At 43.7% G+C, this 20,115-nt stretch overlaps 1 protein-coding gene across 1 annotated transcript in view; it reads left to right on the forward strand.

The window, feature by feature from the left end:
- Window positions 1–17,630, forward strand: part of EMP3 (epithelial membrane protein 3 (MAM blood group)) — a 51,575-nt gene extending 33,945 nt beyond the window's left edge. The window contains exons 4-5 of the mRNA XM_077259493.1: window positions 11,140–11,280; window positions 15,326–17,630. Coding sequence (XP_077115608.1) covers window positions 11,140–11,280; window positions 15,326–15,495 — 311 coding nt within the window. The 3' untranslated portion in view covers window positions 15,496–17,630. The remainder of the gene's footprint in view (window positions 1–11,139; window positions 11,281–15,325) is intronic.
- The last annotated feature ends 2,485 nt before the right edge of the window (window positions 17,631–20,115 follow it).

Below are 20,115 nucleotides of genomic sequence, written 5' to 3' on the forward strand. Positions count from 1 at the left end.
TCAATTTTTATTAAATTATGTTTTCACTGGCTCAGATTTAGGATTCATGATGGAATTCGGCCATGTTTGACAACAGGTTCAGAAAAACTCTTTAAGATTTGCCTTAAAAATCAAATATGATAGCCAGAGTGGCCCATAGGCTGGGGTGTTGTGAATTCCGCTCTTGGGCTCCCTCCGGTGGTTGTAAGTAGCACTTTTGTGAATTCTGCTCTTGGGCTCCCTCCTGTGGTTTTGAGTGGTATAGCTGCTTCTTGGATTTAGCATCAGCAGCTGCTTCCACTGATCGTCTTTCTGGCTCGGCTATTTTAGTCTGGCCTTATCCCTCAATCAATGCCAGTTGTCAATTGTTCCTGCTTGGAGCCACTGCTCTTTTGGATTTCACTGACACTCTGTCCAGTTCAGCAAAGATAAGTCCCTGCTTGTCCTTTTGCAGTCCACTTGTTGTGGACTTATTTGTTCAGCACATTCTATGTTTTGCTCATTTGTCCAGCTTATCAGTATGGATCTATTCAGCTAAGCTGGAAGCTCTGGGCTGCAGATTTTGCCCTCCACACCTTTAGTCAGGTGTGGAGATTTTTGCATATCTCTGCGGTGGACTTTTTCTAGTTTTTATTACTGACCGCACAGTGTTCTTTCCTGTACTATCTATCTAGCTAGAAGTGGCCTCCTTTGCTAAATCTTGTTTCATACTACGTATGTCATTTCCTTCTCCTCTCACAGTCAATATTTGTGGGGGGCTGTCCTATCCTTTGGGGATCTTCTCTGAGGCAAGATAGCTTTCCTATTCCTACCTTTAGGGGTAGCTAGTTCTCCGGCTGTGACGAGGTGTCCAGGGAGTGACAGGAACATCCCACGGCTACTGCTAGTGTTGTGTTAAGATCAGGAACTGCGGTCTGTATAGTTACCACCTGCTCAGAGCTAGTCGCATGTCGCTCCTAAATTACCAGTCCATAACAGTACAACTGGCCAATAATGAGTTGAATGCATCTCAAAAGAAGGAAAAGAAAAAGTTCTGAGCCATTTTTTTTTTCTTTAGTCTGTTTTGTCTTTTTCCTTCCTCTTAATCTCTGGGTGGATTTGGGCGCAGACATGGATGTTCAGGGTTTGTTTTCTCGTGTGGATCAGCTTGCTGCAAGAGTTCAGAGTTTCCAAGATTATGTTGTTCAGACTCCCGCCTTAAAGCCTAGAATTCCTACTCCAGATTTGTTTTCCGGGGATAGATCTAAGTTTTTGAACTTTAAAAATAACTGCAAATTGTTTTTTGCTCTGAAACCCCGTTCCTCTGGTGACCCCACTCAGCAAGTTAAAATAGTTATTTCTCTGCTGCGTGGTGACCCTCAGGACTGGGCATTCTCCCGTGAGTCAGGGGATCCGGCATTGCTTAATGTAGATGCATTTTTTCAATCGCTCGGATTATTGTATGACGAACCTAACTCTGGGGATCATGCGGAAAAAAACCTTGTTGGCCCTGTGCCAGGGTCAGGAAGCGGCAGAATTATACTGCCAAAAATTTAGAAAATGGTCTGTGCTCACTAAATGGAATGAGGACGCTCTGGCAGCAATTTTCAGAAAGGGTCTTTCTGAAGCCCTTAAAGATGTTATGGTGGGGTTCCCCACGCCTGTTGGTCTGAGCGAATCTATGTCTCTAGCCATTCAGATTGATCGGCGCCTGCGCGAGCGCAAAGTGGTGCACCATATGGCAGCATCCTCTGAACAGAGTCCTGAGCCTATGCAATGTGATAGGATTCTGACCAGAGCGGAACAGAGGGGATACAGACATCAGAATGGGCTGTGTTTTTACTGTGGTGATTCAGCTCATACTATCTCTGATTGCCCTAAGCGTATTAAGAGGGTCGCTAGATCTGTTACCATTAGTACTGTACAGCCTAAGTTTCTCCTGTCTGTGACCCTGATTTGCTCATTGTCATCTTTCTCTGTCATGGCATTTGTGGATTCAGGCGCTGCCCTGAACTTAATGGACTTAGAATTCGCCAGGCGCTGTGGTTTTCCTTTGCAGCCTTTGCAGAGCCCTATTCCTTTGAGGGGTATTGATGCTACACCGTTGGCCAAGAATAAACCTCAGTATTGGACTCAGCTGACTATGTGCATGGCTCCAGCACATCAGGAAGATTGTCGTTTTCTGGTGTTGCATAATTTACATGATGTTGTTGTACTGGGTTTTCCATGGTTACAAGTACACAATCCAGTGTTGGATTGGAAATCGATGTCTGTGACGAGTTGGGGTTGTCAAGGGGTACATAGTGACGTTCCTTTAATGTCAATTTCCTCTTCCCCCTCTTCTGATGTTCCTGAATTTTTGTCAGATTTCCAGGATGTATTCGATGAGCCCAAGTCCAGTTCCCTTCCTCCACATAGGGACTGTGATTGTGCTATTGACTTGATTCCAGGCTCTAAGCGGAGCTATGTTAAGGAGTCCTTGGAGAAGGGGCATATTCGGCCGTCTTCGTCACCATTGGGAGCAGGATTCTTTTTTGTTGCCAAGAAGGATGGCTCCTTGAGACCCTGTATTGATTATCGCCTTCTTGATAAGATCACGGTCAAATTCCAATACCCTTTACCTTTGCTCTCTGATTTGTTTGCTCAGATTAAGGGGGCTAGTTGGTTTACCAAGATTGACCTTCGAGGGGCATATAATCTTGTTCGTATTAAACAGGGTGACGAATGGAAAACTGCATTTAATACGCCCGAAGGCCATTTTGAATACCTGGTGATGCCTTTCGGGCTTTCTAATGCTCCTTCTGTATTTCAGTCCTTCATGCATGACATTTTTCGCAATTATCTTGATAAATTCTTGATCGTGTATTTGGATGATATTTTGATTTTTTCCAATGATTGGGAGTCTCATGTGAAGCAGGTCAGGATGGTATTCCAGATCCTTCGTGATAATGCTCTATTTGTGAAGGGGTCTAAGTGCCTATTTGGAGTTCAGAAGGTCTCTTTTTTGGGATTTATTTTTTCTCCTTCGTCTATAGAAATGGATCCTGTTAAGGTCCAAGCCATTCATGACTGGATTCAACCCACATCTGTGAAGAGCCTTCAGAAATTTTTGGGCTTTGCTATTTTTTATCGCCGTTTCATTGCCAACTTCTCTAGTGTGGTTAAGCCCCTGACCGATTTGACGAAGAAAGGTGCTGATGTGACAAATTGGTCCTCTGAGGCTGTTGAGGCCTTTCAGGAGCTTAAGCGCCGATTTACTTCTGCCCCTGTCTTGCGTCAGCCGGATGTGTCTCTTCCTTTTCAGGTTGAGGTTGACGCTTCTGAGATTGGGGCAGGGGCCGTTTTGTCACAGAGGAATTCTGATGGTTCCTTGATGAAACCATGTGCCTTCTTTTCCCGAAAGTTTTCGCCTGCGGAACGCAATTATGATGTCGGCAATCGGGAGTTGTTGGCTATGAAGTGGGCATTTGAGGAGTGGTGACATTGGCTTGAGGGAGCCAAGCACCGCGTTGTGGTCTTGACCGATCATAAGAATTTGATTTACCTCGAGTCGGCCAAGCGGCTGAACCCTAGACAGGCTCGATGGTCCCTGTTTTTCTCCCGTTTCGATTTTGTGGTTTCATATCTTCCGGGATCTAAGAATGTTAAAGCGGATGCCCTCTCTAGGAGTTTTTTGCCTGATTCTCCTGGAGTTCTTGAGCCGGTTGGCATTCTTAGGGAAGGGGTGGTTCTTTCTGCCATCTCCCCTGATTTACGGCGGGTGCTTCAGGAATTTCAGGCTGATAAACCTGACCGCTGTCCTGTGGGGAAGCTGTTTGTTCCTGATAGATGGACAAGTAAGGTAATTTCTGAGGTCCATTGTTCAGTGTTGGCCGGTCATCCTGGGATTTTTGGTACCAGAGATTTGGTGGCTAGGTCCTTTTGGTGGCCTTCCTTGTCGCGGGATGTGCGTTCTTTTGTGCAGTCCTGTGGGACTTGTGCCCGGGCTAAGCCGTGCTGTTCCCGCGCTAGTGGGTTGCTTTTGCCTTTGCCTGTTCCTGAGAGGCCCTGGACGCATATTTCCATGGATTTTATTTCGGATCTTCCTGTGTCCCAGAGGATGTCTGTTATCTGGGTGGTTTGTGACCGGTTCTCTAAAATGGTCCATTTGGTACCTTTGCCTAAATTGCCTTCCTCCTCTGATTTGGTTCCATTGTTTTTTCAGCATGTGGTTCGTTTGCATGGCATTCTGGAAAATATTGTGTCTGACAGAGGTTCCCAGTTTGTTTCCAGGTTTTGGCGGGCCTTTTGTGCTAGGATGGGCATTAATTTGTCTTTTTCTTCTGCGTTCCATCCTCAGACAAATGGCCAAACTGAGCGAACTAATCAAACCTTGGAAACCTATTTGAGATGCTTTGTGTCTGCTGATCAGGATGATTAGGTGGCTTTCTTGCCGTTGGCCGAGTTTGCCCTTAATAATCGGGCCAGTTCGGCTACTTTGGTTTCGCCTTTTTTTTGTAATTTTGGTTTCCATCCTCGTTTTTCTTCAGGGCAGGTTGAGCCTTCTGATTGTCCTGGTGTAGATTCTGTGATGGACAGGTTACAGCAGATTTGGACTCGTGGTAGACAATTTGACGTTGTCTCAGGAAAAGGCTCAGCGTTTTGCTAACCGCCGTCGGTGTGTTGGTCCTCGGCTTCGTGTGGGGGATTTAGTCTGGTTATCTTCTCGTCATGTTCCTATGAAGGTTTCTTCCCATAAGTTCAAGCCTCGGTTTATTGGTCCTTATAAGATTTCTGAGATTATCAATCCAGTGTCTTTTCGTTTGGCCCTTCCAGCCTCTTTTGCATCCACAATGTTTTTCATAGATCTTTGTTGCGGAGATATGTGGTACCCGTTGTTCCCTCTGTTGATCCTCCTGCTCCAGTGTTGGTTGAGGGGGAGTTGGAATATGTGGTTGAGAAAATTTTGGATTCTCGTCTTTCGAGGCGGAGGCTTCAGTATCTTGTTAAGTGGAAGGGTTATGGCCAGGAGGATAATTCTTGGGTGGTTGCCTCCGATGTCCATGCTGCCGATTTGGTTCGTGCTTTTCACTTGGCTCGTCCTGATCAGCCTGGGGGCTCTGGTGAGGGTTCGGTGACCCCTCCTCAAGGGGGGGGTACTGTTGTGAATTCCGCTCTTGGGCTCCCTCCGGTGGTTGTAAGTAGCACTTTTGTGAATTCTGCTCTTGGGCTCCCTCCTGTGGTTTTGAGTGGTATAGCTGCTTCTTGGATTTAGCATCAGCAGCTGCTTCCACTGATCGTCTTTCTGGCTCGGCTATTTTAGTCTGGCCTTATCCCTCAATCAATGCCAGTTGTCAATTGTTCCTGCTTGGAGCCACTGCTCTTTTGGATTTCACTGACACTCTGTCCAGTTCAGCAAAGATAAGTCCCTGCTTGTCCTTTTGCAGTCCACTTGTTGTGGACTTATTTGTTCAGCACATTCTATGTTTTGCTCATTTGTCCAGCTTATCAGTATGGATCTATTCAGCTAAGCTGGAAGCTCTGGGCTGCAGATTTTGCCCTCCACACCTTTAGTCAGGTGTGGAGATTTTTGCATATCTCTGCGGTGGACTTTTTCTAGTTTTTATTACTGACCGCACAGTGTTCTTTCCTGTACTATCTATCTAGCTAGAAGTGGCCTCCTTTGCTAAATCTTGTTTCATACTACGTATGTCATTTCCTTCTCCTCTCACAGTCAATATTTGTGGGGGGCTGTCCTATCCTTTGGGGATCTTCTCTGAGGCAAGATAGCTTTCCTATTCCTACCTTTAGGGGTAGCTAGTTCTCCGGCTGTGACGAGGTGTCCAGGGAGTGACAGGAACATCCCACGGCTACTGCTAGTGTTGTGTTAAGATCAGGAACTGCGGTCTGTATAGTTACCACCTGCTCAGAGCTAGTCGCATGTCGCTCCTAAATTACCAGTCCATAACACTGGGGTCAAACTTACCATTCGAAAAATCGGTCCGAGTCTCCCTGCCGAGAGTCACATGAGTGTTCTCCGTATGTTCAACCATGTGTAATCCATTTGCAAAGTGATGATGCGATTTCCTCGCATCTATGTATCTGTATGACATCCGACTGCAATGTGATTTTAACATGAGCTTTTACATATGGCAATTCTCTGTCATTTACACATTGTTTTCAAAGGAAATATATATATATATATATATATATATATATATATATATATATATATACATATACAGTGGGGGAAATAAGTATTTGATCCCTTGATGATTTTGTAAGTTTGCCCACTGACAAAGACATGACCAGTCTATAATTTTAAGGGTAGGTTAATTTTAACATTGAGAGATAGAATATCAAAAATAAAATCCAGAAAATCACATTGTGTAAATTATATAAATTTCTTTGCATTTTGCAGTGAGAAATAAGTATTTGATCCCTCTGGCAAACACGACTTAATACTTGGTGGCAAAACCCTTGTTGGCAAGCACAGCAGTCTGACTTTTTTGTAGTTGATGATGAGATTTGCGCACATGTCAGGAGGAATTTTGGTCCACTCCTTTTTGCAGATCATCTCTAAAGCATTAAGATTTTTAGGCTGTCGCTTGGTAACTCAATTCCCTCCATAAGTTTTATATGGGATTAAGGTCTGGAGACTGGCTAGGCCACTCCATGACCTTAATGTGCTTCTTTTTGAGCCAATCCTTTGTTGCCTTGGTTGTATGTTTTGGGTCATTGTCTTGCTGGAAGACCCAGCCATGACCCTTTTTTAATGGGAAGGAGAAAAAAAATTATGTGGGCTCCCGTGCAATTTTTGTAACCAGAAGAGGGGAAGCCAATGACTGGGGGCAGATGTTTATAGCCTGGGAAGGGGGTAATACCCATGGAGCTTCCCGGGCTTTTAAAATCAGCTCACATCTGTATACTTAGCCTTTATTTGCTATTAAAATGGAGGACCCCAAAAAAATGATGTGGGGTCCCTAATTAATAACCAGCAAAGGCTATGCAGACAGCTGCGGGCTGATAATAATAGCCTAGTATGGGGCCATGGACACTTCCCCCCTCTGGCTAAAAACATCAGCTCTCAGCAACCCCAGAAAAGGCGCATGTCTAAGATGCGTCAACTTTGACACTTAGCCTCGCTCTTCTCACTTGCCCTGCAAGTGGGGTAATAGTTGAGGGGGGTTGATATCACCGTTAGGTGACATCACGCCCTGAGGTTAGTAATGGAGAGGCGTCAATAAGATGCCCCCATTACTAACCCCATAGTCACATTGTAAGAAAACAGACACCCAGGAAAAGTCCTTTAAATGAAAGAAAGACAGATTCCTTTAATATTCTTAATTAAACCATACTTACTACCCCACCTAATTCCACCGAAGCCCTCGATCTCCTGTAATAAAAGTAAAATTAAAAAACAACAAAATACCATACCTGTCCGTCATTCTGTCCCACGCCTTAATCCATGTCTGGGGATAATTAGTTTTCAACCTGGATGGTGCCAAAATGCGAACGTCCAGGCTGAGAACCACTGGTGAATGAGATGCAGCGAGCGTAGCCTCAGTGACGTCACTGAGGCTGGACTCCCAGCAGTGCTGAACTGCGGTGACCTCTGGCCCGTGGGAAAATGGCAGTGATGAGGTCACCGCAGTTCAAGCTCTGTGTCTTCACAGAAGATCACGGTGAGAATTTTTCTGTCATTTTTTTCCCAAAAAGAATCTTTTATTAATTAAATACAAGTCCAGTGCACTAATTGTATTTGTCACAAACATCTATATATCTACCTATTCTATTTGTATATAGTGCATGTAATCCATCTCTTCTATCCTGTCGGCTCCTGCAGTGATTTTACAGAACACGGCAGATGATTTGCCAGATTTTCTTGTATCTATCTATCTATGCACTATAAGTACATACCGTATATAGATGTGTGTGTCACTGACATATACAGTTAGGTCCATATATATTTGGACAGAGACAACATTTTTCTAATTTTGGTTATAGACATTACCACAATGAATTTTAAACAAAACAATTCAGATGCAGTTGAAGTTCAGACTTTCAGCTTTCATTTGACGGTATCCACATTAAAATTGGATGAAGGGTTTAGGAGTTTCAACTCCTTAACAGGTGCCACCCTGTTTTGAAAGGGACCAAAAGTAATTGGACAGATTCAATAATTTTTAATGAAATGTTCATTTTTAGTACTTGGTTGAAAACCCTTTGTTGGCAATGACTGCCTGAAGTCTTGAACTCATGGACATCACCAGACGCTGTGTTTCCTCCTTTTTCATGGTCTGCCAGGCCTTCAGTGCGGTGGTTTTCAGTTGCTGTTTGTTTGTGGGCCTTTCTGTCTGAAGTTTAGTCTTTAACAAGGGAAATGCATGCTCAATTGGGTTGAGATCAAGTGACTGACTTGGCCATTCAAGAATATTCCACTTCTTTGCTTTAACCCTGCTGTTCTGTTTAGATTTCACATACACTTGTACTGTTCCCGGTCATTTTTGACCGCCCTTATAAAATAATCATTTTTAGCTAATCTAAGTGGTTTTTTTAAACAGTTTTTGCACTATTATATTGCTTGTGAAGATGGTTGTTCAAATACCAGAAAAAAATAAATACAAAGCTTGTTTTATATTTTTTTTATATCCAAAAGGGAACATGGTATTTTTTCGATTTTTGTAAAAATTGATTATTTTTGCAGATAAAAAAAAAATCTTGATCTAAATGTTAACTATAAGTAATAATATCAAACATTATGTAGATATACTTTTTTCAAAGGCAAAAAAAAAAAAAAAAAAAGCTTTTCTCTCTATAAAATGGCAAAAAACGTTGTTTTTTATACACTTATACTGTTCCCGGTCATTTTTGACCGGACCTAACAAAGTTGTGATTTGTACCTAATTCAAGTGTTATTTGATTACCTGTTGCATTGTTTTACTGTATGTGAACATGGTTTTCAATAATCAGATGAAAAATTAAATCAAAAACTTTTATTTTTTGAATCAAATAAATTAACATTTATGTACAGTGTAATACTGTACAACCAGCAAACACATGGAAAATCAGAAAATCATGATTTACAAAATGAAATGTTGACAACTGAATGGAACTAGATCTATATGAACAGCAGGGTAAATAAAAACCAGTGAAATAAATTGCGCATAGCTATACTGGAAGCGAATCCGTCGGCTGTATCGCAACTTGAAAATGTTGGTATGTGTAAATCTGTTCTGACCAAAAGTAGTCAGATACATTGATAAATAGTAGTAGATGCAATATATAGTTCAAAATGAGGTGATAGCACCTTTATTTTTGTCAAAAATTGTCTGGAGAGCTGAATAAAGGCCTATCGGTCATTTTTGACCGAACAGTACAAGTGTAAAAAAAATTGTACCAAATAAAGTAAACAAAAATTAAAAAAAAAAAAAATTCCCACAGAGAGTACCCCCCTAATGACGAAAAGTCAGGGAGCCTCAAGTCTCAGAATCACACGCTGAATTTTTATAACATTATAGAATTTCAAAAACGGTCATTTTTGACCTAACAGAACAGCAGGGTTAATAAACTCCTGGGTTGCTTTGGTTTATGTTTTGGGTCAGTGTCAATCTGTAGTATGAAACGACGACCAATCAGTTTGGCTGCATTTGGCTGGATCTGAGCACACAGTATGGCTCTGAAGACCTCAGAATTCATTCGGCTGCTTCTGTCCTGTGTCACATCATCAATAAACACTAGTGACCCAGTGCCACTGGCAGCCATGCATGCCCAAGCCATCACACTGCCTCCGCTGTGTTTTACAGATGATGTGGTATGCTTTGGCCCGTGAGCTGTACCACGCCTTCACCATACTTTTCTCTTTCCATCATTCTGGTAGAGGTTGATCTTGGTTTCATCTGTCCAAAAAATGTTCTTCCAGAACTGTGCTGGCTTTTTTAGATGTTTTTTAGCAAAGTCCAGTCTAGCCTTTTTATTCTTGATGTTTATGAGTGGCTTGCACCGTGCAGTGAACCCTCAGTATTTACTTTCATGCAGTCTTCTCTTTACGGTAGATTTGGATATTGATACGCCTACCTCCTGGAGAGTGTTGTTCACTTGGTTGGCTGTTGTGAAGGGGTTTCTCTTCACCATGGAGATTATTCTGCGATCATCCACCACTGTTGTCTTCTGTGGGTGCCCAGGTCTTTTTGCATTGATGAGTTCACCAGTGCTTTCTTTCTTTCTCAGGATGTACCAAACTGTAGATTTTGCCACTCCTAATAATGTAGCAATTTCTCGGATGGGTTTTTTCTGTTTTCGCAGCTTAAGGATGGCTTGTTTCACCTGCATGGAGAGCTCCTTTGACCACATGTTTACTTCACAGCAAAACCTTTCAAATGCAAGCACCACACCTCAAATCAACTCCAGGCCCTTTATCTGCTTAATTGAGAATTACATATTGAAGGGATTGCCCACACCTGTCAATGAAATAGCCTTGGAGTCAATTGTCCAATTACTTTTGGTCCCTTTAAAAACAGGGTGGCACAGGTTAAGGAGCTGAAACTCCTAAACCCTTCATCCAATTTTAATGTGGATACCCTCAAATGAAAGCTGAAAGTCTGAACTTCAACTGCATCTGAATTGTTTTGTTTAAAATTCATTGTGGTAATGTCTATAACCAAAATTAGAAAAATGTTGTCTCTGTCCAAATATATATGGACCTAACTGTATATGTCTATGTATTCTATGTGTGTATATCTATTCTATCCTATTGTAACCTATCAGTGTGATTTTACTGTACACATGAATTGCCAGCTTTTCAAAGGACACAAGTGCGTAAACATCGGACCGCACACGCATGGTTCGTGTGGTGTCCGATTTTTTTCTTGCACCCATACACTTGCATTGGTGAGTCTCGTACGATATACGCATACAATCACAGCATGCTGCAATTTTACACGCACGTAGAATACGCCCAGAGAAAAAATACAGTGATGTGAGCTGCCCCAAAGATTAACACTGGTCCGATGTTTTCTCGCATAGCACTTATCCGTATTCTACGCTAGTGTGACCCCGGCCATACTAAGGACCCCATAAAATGTACAAGCCAGAATGTTTCCACTAAAAGTGGCCGTGAGTGTCACAGACAACAATTGGTGATTACATTGAGCACCATATACAAGAAAAGTTAATGACAAGTTTGTGTTCTGTCCTCCACAGAGTGGTTCCATGCGGTTCAGGCTCTGGTTGTGCTCTCAGTCCTGTTTTCCAGCTTTTCCTTCATGCTGTTCATGTGCCAGCTCTATACCATGGACAAAGGAGGACTCTTTTATGCAACAGGTGTCTTTCAAATTCTGGCGAGTAAGTATTACATCCTCAATTTCTACTTAGTTTCAGAGTGGATATATTTCTTGATTTGTTCTATCTGGAATCCCGCTCGTGCTTTACTTACTGTGATTGTACTTAGCATTGTCTGAGCAAACTTTGGATGAGATCCTCATAGTTACAAATGATTTTCAAGTGTCTTTGTCTTGATGATAAATCAGAGACATTGCAGGAGATGATAAATGATTAGTTCACACTACATTAGTGCTGTTAGTTTTTACAGATTCAAAGGGAATGTAATTAATGTGGCACTTACATAGAGAATTTGTCAAAGTTTCACATATAACAAAACTGATTAAATATGAATGACATTTCTGGGTTCTTGTTCAAGGACCATCGTTTCTATGATAAGACTTATTCCCCAACGTCTCATAAAAAAAAACCTTAAAGCAAGGATTCTCCATTAAAGGGGATATCCAGGACTATTTCTTTTACTATGAGCCTAAGATCTAACAGGCAGGTAGTTGTTGATTACCTGACTGTTCTGCCCGTCACCAATCTCTTGTCAAACACCGCTCCTGCAAACAATTCAGTGGCTTCCGCTGATGCCACCTAGACAGAGCAGCGGTTTCCCTTACGTTCTGCCTGTGTCATGCTTATTGACAGCTGACTGCCCACTGCCTAACTGCGGGGAGCCGGCTATGAATCAACATGACCTCATCAACATGACCTCGGCAGTCATAACCCATCAAAAGATCAGCCTCGAAGTGGAGCAGCTGAATCACCAGCAGGAGTGGTGGGTGACTGCTCTGAGCCGTTGCCAGATAGAACAGGCAGGTACTAGCAGCAGTTTCTCTTACGCTCTGCCTGTGTCATGCTTATTGACAGCCAACTGCCCTCTGCCTAACTGTGAGGAGCCAGGTATGAGTCAGCATGACCTCGGCAGTCATATCCCGTCAACACATCAGCCTTAAAGTATAGCAGCTGAATCACCGGCAGGAGTGGTGGGTGACTGCTCTGAGCCGGTGCCAGAAAGAACAGGCAGGTACTAGCAGCAGTTTCTCTTACACTCTGCCTGTGTTATGCTTATTGACAGCCAGCTGCCCGCTGCCTAACTGTGGGGAGCCGGCTATGAATCAGCATGACCTCGGCAGTCATATCCCGTCAACACATCAGCCTTAAAGTATAGCAGCTGAATCACCAGCAGGAGTGGTCGGTAACTGCTCTGAGCCGGTGCCAGAAAGAACAGGCAATACTAGCAGCAGTTTCTCTTACACTCTGCCTGTGTTATGCTTATTGACAGCCAGCTCCCGCTGCCTAACTGTGGGGAGCTGGCTATGAATCAGTATGACCTCAGCAGTCATACCCCATCAACAGAGCAGCTTTAAAGTGGAGCAGCTGAATCACCGGCAGGAGTGGTGGGTGACTGCTCAGGCAGTGCCAGATAGAACAGGCAGGTACTAGCAGCAGTTTCTCTTACGCTCTGCCTGTGTCATGCTTATTGACAGCCAACTGCCCTCTGCCTAACTGTGGGGAGCCGGCTTTGAATCAGCGTGACCTGTGCAGTCATTTCCCATCAACACATCAGCCTTAAAGTATAGCAGCTGAATCACCGGCAGGAGTGGTGGGTGACTGCTCTGAGCCGGTGCCAGAAAGAACAGGCAGGTACTAGCAGCAGTTTCTCTTACACTCTGCCTGTGTTATGCTTATTGACAGCCAGCTGCCCGCTGCCTAACTGTGGGGAGCCGGCTATGAATCAGTATGACCTCGGCAGTCATACCCCATCAACAGAGCAGCCTTAAGTATAGCAGCTGAATCACCGGCAGGAGTGTTGGGTGACTGCTCTGAGCCGGTGCCAGATAGAACAGGCAGGTACTAGCAGCAGTTTCTCTTACGCTCTGCCTGTGTCATGCTTATTGACAGCAAACTGCCCTCTGCCTAACTGTGGGGAGCCGGCTATGAATCAGTATGACCTCGGCAGTCATACCCCATCAACAGAGCAGCCTTAAAGTGGAGCAGCTGAATCACCAGCAGGAGTGGTGGGTGACTGCTCAGGCAGTGCCAGATAGAACAGGCAAGTACTAGCAGCAGTTTCTCTTACGCTCTGCCTGTGTCGTGCTTATTGACAACCAACTGCCCTCTGCCTAACTGTGGGGAGCCGGCTATGAATCAGTATGACGTTGTCAGTCATATCCCGTCAACAGATCAGCCTTAAAGTATAGCAGCTGAATCACCGGCAGGAGTGATCGGTGACTGCTCTGAGCCAGTGACAGATAGCAAAGGAAGGTAGTAGCATCTGTTAGGAACTTCCTGCCTGCTAGTTTTTAGACTCATATTAAAAAAAAATAGTCCTGGACAACCCCTTTAATAGCTGTATTTATGGATTGAGCCAAGAAGCGGACTAAAACACCTAAGGAAATATCACAGAATAGATTTTCCACCATGCTATTGTGAATATAAGATCCTTCCATTTATACCACGTCTGTGGCCAACCAAGTATTAAGAGTAACTAACCTTTTTTTTGCAAAGTTATGGATCCTTGCAGTATACTTACCGTAGTTGCTTTATTTTGCTTCCTTCTTTCCCATGTTGCAAGATGTAACTGCCTAGTTGAACCTACCTAAAAATCCATCTCTACCCTAAGGGTATGTTTCCACGGTACGTAAACACTGCTTGTTTGACGCTGCAGCGTCAAACAAGCAGCGTCCAGATGTTCCTGCGTAGTGGAGGGGATTTTATGAAATCCCGTCTCCACTATGCGTGGAAACCCGCACGCGGCGGCCCTGCGACTCCGGACATGCTGCGCGTCTTTTCAGAACGCAGCATGTCCGTACACCTTGCGGGGACGCAGCGTCCCCGCAAGGCATATCACAGGGCCCTATGGCGAGGGGTGCGATGATCCCGGATGTGTACTGTACACATCCGGCACCATCGCGTCCCAGAAAGGGGGCGGGGCTTAGCGCCGAGCGGCTTCGCCGCTGCCGCGATCCCGCCGGCAAGCCGTACCGTGGAGCCATACCCTTAGAGTAGGAGACTTTCCCTGTCTGAGCCTCCCTCCCTGAGACTCCCTCCCGATACTTACAGAGGCAAAGTCCCTAACACAGATTGTAAATAGTGTACTTCTTAACCAGTTTAGGACCGCGCCATTTACCCTCGTTCCTGATCAAGGCACAATTGAGGGTTTTCCTCTACATGCAGTTTAAAGAGCATTATTTTTGTGTTGCTTTCTGATTTTCAAGTGAGTTTTGCGCTTTTTTTCCACAATACACAGGGCTTCATTTTTAAGTCACTTTTATTCGTTCTATTTTGTTGTCGGTTAGGTGATATCAGTTTAAAAAAAATACAGGAAATAAGTGTCTGTTTTTCCCATTTTTTTTAATGGTGGGTGGGGATAGTAACAGCAATGTGGATTTAGAGTGGCGTATTTTTTCTTATTATATATTTTATTTTTCACCTGTTATTTTTGTATGTATTTTTTCATTTATTTTACACATTGTGCCCCACATTAAAGTAATAAAATATCTTTGGGAAGGGGGGCATTTAAATATTGAAATATTTTTAATTTAATTTCCCTTGTAACTTGGGCTAGTGTATTAGCCCAAGTTACAAGGAAAATGCAGCCTCATTGCTGCATAGCAGAGTTGTCTATCTATGACCCAGCAGCTCTTGTCTATGACATGGCCGCTATGTATGAAGGAGAAAGCCCTAAAAGCCCCATCAATGCTTTCTATGTAGTATATATAATGTTTTTGTCTAGCTCTAGCGATCAAGAAGCCAGAGACGGTAAAAAACCATCTCTGCCTTCTCTATGGTGAATCCAGCTGCCTTTAACATCTGGATTCCTGTGCCCACAGCTACATGATCGAGTGTATCTGCCCTACTATGCATTGACTTTGGGGAGAGTATGAGCGAGAAGTTCAAGGTTAATGGGTGGTCCTGAAATTCTTCTCCCCATTCTTGCTTTTTTTTTCAAATTATTCTAGGAGTGTGATAATCTTCTGGGTTGTATTCCTCTTAGCATTGTGACTGGACTCCATTAGATAGCATCCCGAATAACTGACTACTTGTATCCTTTGTGCAGGTCTGGCTGTATTTTCGGGAGCCGTGATCTATGCGACCCATGTGACAGAGTTTCATAAAGATAAGGGTGAAGGAGGATCCTTCGGCCACTGCTTTGTTCTGGCTTGGGTGGCTTTTCCCCTCAGCATGTTGAGTGGCATCATGTACATCCACCTAAGAAAACGGGAGTAACCAAAAGAGACACTTTCCTTACGACATATGCAGAGATATAAGCAAGAAGCAATGGACAGATTTGAGGATAGCGACTTGTCGGGTCTGTCCTGTGAACACGTCACCATTTGGAGTATTAACAATACTCTATATTTCCCCCACGTCATGGATCACCACATTCCCAGAAATACTCATCAGATATTACAAAGTCTGATTCAGCAGAGCAGGTTTCATGAAGAGGTTGTCCACTTGCCACCATCAGTTCGAAAATAAATGATGTTGTGTAGAAAAAGCTCTGATAGGAGACATATAAGGCTTTATAAGATTTATTTTACTTTTTATCTTTCATAATGTTAGCATTTAAGAATTAAAAAGTCATACTACAAGGAATACATCATAGGTGCAAATATTTTCTATTTTGAGATACCATAGAAGTGTTATCACAAGGCATTAGAAGGCATGACGGCAGGGAGAAGCCGCTTTAGAAATGACCTTCTGGTTTTCCTGCCATTGTAAATACTATAATATTATATATATATATTTTTAGTACTTTCAGATTGAGAATATAAAAGTGGTGATTGCATACAGATTATAACCCTGTTTTAGATATTTTATTAGATACATTTCATGATTTCATGTGATTACAAAAACTGCTCCCTTCACCACCTGGACGGTGGACGGGGATTCGAAGAATACGTTGACAGTATCTGGTGCCCACGTTCTGGTGGCCTGTCCATGGGACCTGAATCCCTTGACATGAGGCTTACCATAAGATGGCTCACACTTGTAAAGCCCTATAATAACCCCTATAATAACATAATTTAATATTGAAAGAGGTTGTTAAATTAACAAAATCCCTTTCCGTAAATTTTAACATCACCAAAGGGATGGGTGTTTCCTGCTTGTGAAGTCCATCAGTCCAAACCTAATAGAGGCACCACGAAAGCACAGATTTTGCTTTATCAAACCTGGCCCATTGGACTGGTTATCATGTAATACTACTCTCTGAAACCCCTGCAGGAAAAATGTATGGCCAAGTGCAACTTCCTCAGGGGATGGAAGGAGGGTTTCTAAAGACCCACATAAATCTTCTGCTCACTGGGCCAACTTGCATTAAAGGGGTTGTCCAGAACTAGCACATTGATTTCCTATCTTAACAGGAACCTGTCACCAGGTTTCCCCCATATAAAGTAGGGCCAGCACCTATTAAACCTCTATTCTGAAAGCTGTATATATGTCCTCAATCTGCTCTGCGAGGCACAAAAAATTGGTTTTATTATACCAACAGTCTGGTCCGCTGGGCGTCTCGGGTCGTGATCTGGCTCATCCTCTCTTACGATCACCGTCCTCCTTCCCTTCTTCATGTGGATGTCGCGCCTTCTGTCATCCACAGTGTCCTCCATCTTGCTCCTGCACAGGCGCACTTCTCTCTGTCCTGATGACAGTAGGGAAAAGTGCTGTAATGCGCATGCGTGGGCAAAGGCTAAAGTGTCCTGGAGCATGCTCACTACAGTACTTTGCTCTGGACTCAGGAGAATAGAAAGACGTGCACCTGTGCAGGAGAGTGATGGAGGACACTGTGTGGATGACGTACTGTAGAACGCATCATCATGAAGAAAGCAGAAAGACGGCACTTGTAGAAAGAAAGGAGGAGCCAGACTAAGAACAGCTACACCATCGGACCACACCGTCTATCATTTTAATAAAAGTTATTTTTTGTGCCTTGCAGAGCAGATTGGGGTCATATGTACAGCATTCTATTTTTCTGTAACAGAAGGCTTACAGGCGCTGGCCGTGGTTTATATGGGAAAAATCTGGTGACAGGTTCCCTTTAAAGATAGATTAATTGGGGTCCGAAACCCAGCACGTCCAACTATCAGATATTCTTTGCTCCTGTAGTGGCCCGTTGGTCTGATCCTTAGCTGCCATTCATTTGAATAACATATAAGTATGGAGCTGTACTGTTCTGGTTCTATACGTCGTTAACATCCCACCACCGGCGAGGCAGGTAACGGCTAACACGGAGATGCCAAGCGTCGGACCCCCACCAATCTGATACTGATGATCTCATGCATAGGTCATGAACAATATGTTAGGGCCGACAACCCCTTCAGCAATTTTGACGCCTCCTTGGTAGACTATTTTAAAAAAAATAATGATCCAATCTCTACAAAATGACTGATATTAAGTGACAAAAGTGAAGAGATTTTCCGATTATCTTAGAAGCATAACCTGCGGCGGTAAAAATAAAACAGTGCTTGCTATATGTGGAGAGTACGGCTGACGGACGTACAACGTTCTGCACGTACTTAGTAGTTTGAGTTCCAGTTTGAAAGGAAATCCTGGAATGTCCGAAAAATGTCCGAAGTGATAAATCTCACAGTGCACCCAAATCACAAAGTCATCACAATCCAGTCTAATAATCCAACGGTATTAAACCTCTTATTTTTATATAAATATTTTTGCAATCTGATACTTTTATGATCTAGAAATGTGTTTTATTAGTTTATCAGTTGTATTTAGTTCAGCACAGTCCAAAAGAGAGACACTACTTGTTACCATTATCAATGGCTTAAAGGAGCACTCGAGTGTTTTTCTCATTGCCCTCTCGGTTACCAATGACTGGTAAAATACCTACCGGTTGCCATCGTTTGCCGTTTCCAGCGCTGCTCCATTCCGTTTCCTGCCTCATGTGATTGTGGTTGTGATCAGCCGACTCTCACATCTTCTGTGTGGACCAATTCTCAATGTAGGTTTATGAGACTCAGAATAAGACTATGATTACACTATCAGTATTTGGTCAGTATTTTACCTCAGTATTTGTCAGCCAAAACCACGAGTGGGACAATCAGAGGAAAAGTGTAATAGGAAATCGAACATCAATTCTGCATTTTTCACCCACTCCTGATTTTGCCTTACAAATACTGAGGTAAAATACTGACCAAATACTGACCGTGGCCTAAGGCTCTTATAGAGTGACATTGGCCACAGTCACACGTTCAGTATTTGGTCAGTATTTTACCTCAGTATGTGTAAGTCAAAGCCAGGAGTGGCTGATTAATACAGAAGTGGTGACTAGTGTTGAGCGATACCGTCCGATACTTGAAACAAGTATCGGTATCGGAAAGTATCGGCCGATACCGGCAAAGTATCGGATCTAATCCGATACCGATACCCGATACCAATACAAGTCAATGGGACTCAAGTATCGGACGGTATCCTGTATGGTTCCCAGGGTCTGAAGGAGAGGAAACTCTCCTTCAGGCCCTGGGATCCATATCAATGTGTAAAAGAAAGAAATAAAATAAAAAATAGGGATATACTCACCTCTCCGACGCAGCCTGGACTTTACCGCCGTAATCGGGAGCCGTTGTACCTAAAAATGCGCGCTTGAAGGGCCTTAGATGACGTCACGGCGCTCTGATTGGTCCGTAGCGGTCGCGTGACCGCTACGCGACCAATCACAAAGCCGTGACGTCACCTAAGGTCTTTCAAGCGCTTGAAATACCTTAGAAGACGTCCGCAGCTTCTGATTGGTCGCGTAGCGGTCGCGTGACCGCTACGCGACCAATCACAAAGCAGTGACGTCACCTAAGGTCTTTCAAGCACTTGAAAGACCTTAGGTGACGTCACTGCTTTGTAATTGGTCGCGTAGCGGTCACGCGACCGCTACGGACCAATCAGAGCGCCGTGATGTCATCTAAGGCCCTTCAAGCGCGCATTTTTAGGTACAACGGCTCCCGATTACGGCGGTAAAATCCAGGCTGCGTCGGAGAGGTGAGTATATCCCTATTTTTTATTTTAATTCTTTCTTTTACACATTGATATTAATCCCGATACCGATTCCCGATACCACAAAAGTATCGGATCTCGGTATCGGAATTCCGATACCCGCAAGTATCGGCCGATACCCGATACTTGCGGTATCGGAATGCTCAACACTAGTGATGACGTGTTTCTATCATACTTTTCCTCTGATTGTTCCACTCCTGGTTTTGGCTTACAAATACTGACCAAATACTGTACGTGTGAACGTGGCCTTATAGAGGAGCTAACGGTTTTCAGTGTAAGCCGCATAGAAGGGGCAGGATGCAGGAAAATGACCAGAGCAGCTCTGGAAATGGCAGAAGACAGTGACCGGTAAGTATTTTAATGTGCTAATTACAAACAAATTACCGATTATTAACATAGGAGGGGAATAAAAAAAAACACTGGACCACTCCATTAATTTCACTAAATATCTAAAAGGAGATCTGTCACCTGGTTTTTACCACCTAATATGAGAGCAGCATAATGTAGAGAGACCCTGATTCCGGCAATGTGTCACTTAGGCTACGTTCACATTTGCGTTGTGCGCCGCTGCGCCAGCGACGCAACGCACAACGCAAACAAAAACGCAACAAAACGCATGCTAAAACGCTGCGTTTTGCGACGCATGCGTCCTTTTTCGCCGAAAGTTGGACACAAAAAAAATGCAACTTGCTGCGCTTTCTGCGCCCAACTCTTGCGGCCAAAAAAACGCATGCATCGCAAAACGCAGCACAACGCATGTCCATGCGCCCCCATGTTAAATATAGGGGCGCATGACGCATGCGGCGACGCTGCGGCGCCCGACGCTGGCGCCGAACGCTAATGTGAACG

This window comes from Ranitomeya variabilis, chromosome 4, assembly GCF_051348905.1.
Source record: "Ranitomeya variabilis isolate aRanVar5 chromosome 4, aRanVar5.hap1, whole genome shotgun sequence".
Lineage (NCBI taxonomy): Eukaryota > Metazoa > Chordata > Amphibia > Anura > Dendrobatidae > Ranitomeya > Ranitomeya variabilis.